This window comes from Leuciscus leuciscus (genome assembly GCF_965113295.1).
Source record: "Leuciscus leuciscus genome assembly, chromosome: 23".
Taxonomy (NCBI): domain Eukaryota; kingdom Metazoa; phylum Chordata; class Actinopteri; order Cypriniformes; family Leuciscidae; genus Leuciscus; species Leuciscus leuciscus.
The window spans coordinates 22,617-27,500 of NC_138747.1; the positions used below are offsets into that span (position 1 = coordinate 22,617).

Here is a 4,884-nt window from a genome sequence, read left to right on the forward strand (position 1 = left end):
TGTTTTGCTCAGTTTACAAACAACACAAACACAAAAAGACAGAAAGAGAGAGAGAGAAAGAAGTCAACCCCACTGCCGCGCTGTATCGCCCGCACCAGACGTGAGAGATCCTCCTGAAGAGCTTGCTCGTTTAATATAAACAGCTTCACTAAAGAGAACAGCATCGAAACGCTCGGCTCCGAAGCAAAAAGCTGAAGTGCAATCGCACCTGCCACTCATTATATACCCGCGCTGCGTGGCTGAACAACTGATGCAAATGATTGCACGCCAATGTGCATTGGCTCGTTTAGTTTCACTCGAAGTAGATTGGCCTCTCTAGCGAGATTCCTATTCGTCGTACGTGGCATCAACTGACCGACTGAAGAGGAACCAGAGTTAGGGATTGTTACTTCACTGCCATTCACAAATCCTTTCCAGTGGTCTCATGGGATAGTAAAGTGTCAATCAGATGCACACTTCAGAATCTCAATGGAAGTAGTTAGGTAATTTGGGTATTTTTCGTCCACTGTTGTATAAATACTGATTGCATTCTGATCACATACTGATTTTTCAACTACTATATAGGAGGAAAGTGTGCATATTCGGATGCAGCCTGTGGGTGGTTCTCAATTGTAAGCTGAGAGCCAAGGCAGATGCACGTCACACGACAGGTTTCTCTCGCTCACACATGCGCAATACAAAACAGAACAGAGAGCAGAGTAGCCTGAACCAATTCAATTAAACTATTAAACATTTCATCTTATTCAGATCTACCACTACATTATGCTTTAACCCAGTTTCACATCTAATTATGTGAATTTAAATAACTCAATTTAAACAAATAGGACAACATGAAATATTAATAAATGTATATTTTATTGTTATTAATGATAGTTTCTCTTCAATTAACATTGCAGATACAGAATAAAAAAGAGAAAAATTCAAAAACAGGAGACAAACAGAACCTTAATCTTTAGTGTAAGATTGGTGAAAGTGCCAGAGACTAATTCTGTGCTATATATATATATATATATATATATATATATATATATATTATTATTATTATTATTATTATTATTTTGATCAGTAATATCAGAAATGTTCATGAAACAATTTGCCACTCTCTTTGAAAATGCCAACAGTTTTTTTTTCATAAATCTAGCTAGATTGTCTTCATTTTATTACCATTTCAATTTATATTTACACAATGTAATATAAAATACAAGAAAAAAAATCCTTGTAAAAATATGAAAAGTAAAATAATAATGTGGAAATAATCAGATTGGAGTCATTCACTCGGGCTTTAGCAGGTCAGTGATTGTGAGATGAGCTCAGCACCAACAGATTATTCCAAACAGAGCTGGCATCAACAAACTGGAAATCTGGGGTCTGTTTGAGATGAAATGCTTAATGAGAAGCTTGGCACAACCCTGTTTTCTTTTTCTCGCCTCAGTGAGTTACAGATTTTTGCATATGATCTGTTCTTAATATTATACAATAGCTCTTTTGGCACTACTAATCAAATATACAATGTGAACAACACATCTTATGCTGTTCTGTATAGATTGGTACAACAATGAATTTGTAAGAAGATTTTGATATTTTTTCTCCTACTTTTTATCCACCAGCACAACTGAGAAGGCAAAATATAGTAAATATGGATCCATCGCTAACTACCAGCTTTGGTTTCCCTTCATTTACATGCTAACAGAGTTGTGAGTTATTGATGTAAAGCCTTCATTAGATTGACAGTGAGACTAATAAAAAACATGGCATCTAAAACAAAACTGAACATCTGCACAACTCAGAACTAGGCTGTGCAGTGTGTGTGTGTGTGTGTGTGTGTGTGTGTGTGTGTGTGTGTGTGTGTGTGTGTGTGTGTGTGTGTGTGTGTGTGTGTGTGTGTGTGTGTGTGTGTAGGGACAGCTTCATTAATGAATGCCTGGACAGTCCAGCACACGAGGGCTGACTAACGGACCCTCGTAAATATATTGGACATTCGCTTTTCTTTCATTTGGTCCTCTACTTGTCTTGCGTTCAGCTACGAGAGTAGAGGTGTGTGTAAGCTGCCCCTAGTTAATGACACAGGACTGGCCCATTGTAAAAAATGAGGTAAAAATTAGCCCAGGTCTGCTCCTTCCCCTAATGATAGTTTCTACAATCACTAGAACGTGGAAAAATTCACACTGATGAGGTGGAGAGAAGTGATGTGATGGCAGTACCTTATAAACAGTGACAGAATGCAGTAACACTCCAAACCTGTTGGTGGTGTTTGTTGTGGAGCAGCTGGAGGCACTATAGTGGAGGTTAACAGGTTTAAATGTGCAGTGAAGAGAACAAATAATGTAACTATTTAGAGACAGATTAAGCACTTTTTCTGATGTGAAAATGTCTTTGCAAATATATATAGAGAGAGATAATTATATTATAAATTGAATACATATCTAGTTGCTATGCTCTCTCATAAATTATGCCAGTATCAAGGGGAAAATTAAAACACAAATATTGATTTTCCCCTGCTCATCCATGATTTGACAGGGACATAAAAAATACTTTTGTCAATTTGTTCTCTATGAAAAGAGATTAATTGATGAGCTAAAATGTCTCTCCAGTGCATCCATTAGAGGAATGAATGAAATGTGACTATGTCTTTCCAAGCAAATTCTTTTGTTATAAAAAAAAAAACTTTTAAAATAATATACAGTTTTTCTTAAGTTCTCCCTATCAAGCTAAAAAGCAAGGCTGTTTTTTTCTTTCTTTTTAATAGAAAGTCTCAATATCTTAAATAGAGAAACAGAGAGCAGCAGAGACACTAGAGCATCATAATGACATCTAGTTTTTCTTCGTGAATGTCGTCTGCTTGGCCGTTCATTCAGGAAGAAGAAGAGCTTTCAGGCCTCAGTAGCATTTGCATAAAGGTGTTTTTCCTTGATTTCATCAACCAATCACAAAAAATGTAATCTCAAAAGAGGAAAACATCAGAACGGCACAAATTCTATAATGACTCAGAAAACAAGTATTATTTCAAACAGTAGGTCAAGAGAAAAACACATCAGGTCAGCCTTTACTCGGTCTCACGTGTCTCTGCTCAGTCGTGTTATAATAAGGGGGAAAAGAACAAATCAGACATGGTAAAAAATGAATAAAGAAAATCTAAACTGAAAAAATACCAATGCTACAAAGACACTGCAAACGATATGTACAAGACCCTGTATTCCTTGAGAGTACATGAATGAGCTGAATGTGAGAGAATGAAACTGAATGGGCTTTCCTAATCTCTCATCTCAACTGCATGTCTCGAGTATTTGCCCCTTATTTCGAATCCCTGTGAGTCGTGGTGCAAAGTCAACAGCAGCAGTTTTTAAGGGTCTTAAAAAGTGCCATTAACATTCGACCAATGGAAGCGGTCCCTTGCCGGCGATGTCACCAGATCACACTGGAAATGCTGGTTTCCCTGGGTAAGAGTGGCAGCATAGCATTGTTCACGAGCTGCTCCTCTACGGCCTGTTGCTCACGGGGCAGTTTCCCCGGCGCTCGCTGGCCGTTCACCAGAGTCATGGGGATGTTGCAGTACGTGTGCTGGTTACCGAGTGCTGACAGAGGCGGGAGGGTGCCAGAGGAAGGAATGTCATACTCATAACTCCTGTAGTAGTGCTTCTGTCGCAGCTGTGTGTGGTACGTGTTGTGGAAAGTAGAGCGCAGCTCAGGATGAGCGGTGGCCATGGCGGTGGACGTCGCTGTGGCCATTGAGATCGCAGAGACGGTCTGCAACTCACCGAATGGGCCCTGCTCGCTGACGTCCAGCACCTGCTCATGCGACAGCTTGGGCTCCGGACGCTTAAAGGGCATTTCATACTGCAGCTGCTTCCAGAACTTGGAGTTGAGCTTGCTGCTCTTGGGTCCCGACCACTTGATGACCGTTAGCAGTTTTATGGTATGTTTGAGAGCCTCAACTTCCTGGTAGTTCATGATTCCCCGCAGCTCAGCGCATTCGATGAGGATGACTTTGATCTCTCCGGTGACCAGCATGTTCCGCAGTCGAGTCTCCAGCTCAAAGATGCTCCAGCCGCGTCTCACCACGTAGTTGGGCGTCATAACGATGATGAGACGTTTACTCTGGTCAACGCAGCGAGCCACATCCTCAATGTAGGCTGAGAGAGAGAGAGAGAGAGAGAGGCAGAACATCAATAGCTTCCATGTGTTAAACATTTCACACATCATTCTTATTTTTATTCAATTTGTTTTGCTTTGAAAAGGACAACATGCAAATAAAACAGAAGGAAACGCAAATCTAATGTGTCCTAAATACTGCCATAGCATAGCACTGTGTGCAGAGTAAAACTCTCCAACAAATTACTTCACTAACATGTGACAACAGCAGAATGATTCAATGAGGGAACACTGAAAACACAGAATGGGGGAGCAGGACAGACAAAGCGACATCAAACACAAATCTTGCTCTGATCTCATTGAGCTGAAGTCTCTGAACAAGGCAGTTTTATATATTGACCAGTGATTTATATATAGCATTGATGAGAAAACTAAACTCGTTCAGTGCTGCATTACTTTGGCCTAACCCTAACAAAAAAAGGCTGCAAATGGTATTTAAGTGAAAGAGAGGGCAATGTCTGTGTGTGCGTGTCTGTGTTAGATGACTAGACACATCTTGTCCAAAAGGTCTTATTGTGACCATTTAATTTACAATAAATAGTAAAAACATATTAATGCTGTTCAACACTCATGCACGATTATTTCCCTAAATCACAAAAGCACTTGCTCTCTAACAGCAGAACTAAACAGATCTCGACACTGATCTCTTCTTCTAATTTCCCCCAAAAGTGAAGTTTGTAAAAGGGTGTGAGTCAGATTTGTTGACACAAGTGGAAAAGGCTAGGGAAGAATACC

The 4,884-nt window shown here is 39.8% G+C and overlaps 1 protein-coding gene and 1 long non-coding RNA gene across 5 annotated transcripts in view; one reads left to right on the plus strand and one right to left on the minus strand.

The window, feature by feature from the left end:
- Nucleotides 1–1,069: 1,069 nt before the first annotated feature.
- Nucleotides 1,070–3,161, plus strand: LOC309488054. The gene is made up of 2 exons (XR_014202002.1): nucleotides 1,070–1,845; nucleotides 1,900–3,161. It is a non-coding gene; the product is annotated as an uncharacterized lncRNA (long non-coding RNA).
- il1rapl1b (interleukin 1 receptor accessory protein-like 1b) overlaps nucleotides 1,844–4,884 on the minus strand; it is a 225,090-nt gene continuing 222,049 nt past the window's right edge. For 2 of the 4 annotated variants that reach the window (XM_082155835.1, XM_082155834.1), the window contains exons 11-12: nucleotide 4,884; nucleotides 1,844–4,130 (exon numbers count right to left, since the gene is read on the minus strand). The exon at nucleotide 4,884 is cut by the window's right edge and continues 44 nt beyond it. In XM_082155835.1, coding sequence (XP_082011961.1) covers nucleotides 3,403–4,130; nucleotide 4,884 — 729 coding nt within the window. In that variant the 3' untranslated portion in view covers nucleotides 1,844–3,402. The remainder of the gene's footprint in view (nucleotides 4,131–4,883) is intronic. The other 2 variants (XM_082155837.1, XM_082155836.1) reach the window with 1 other exon arrangement.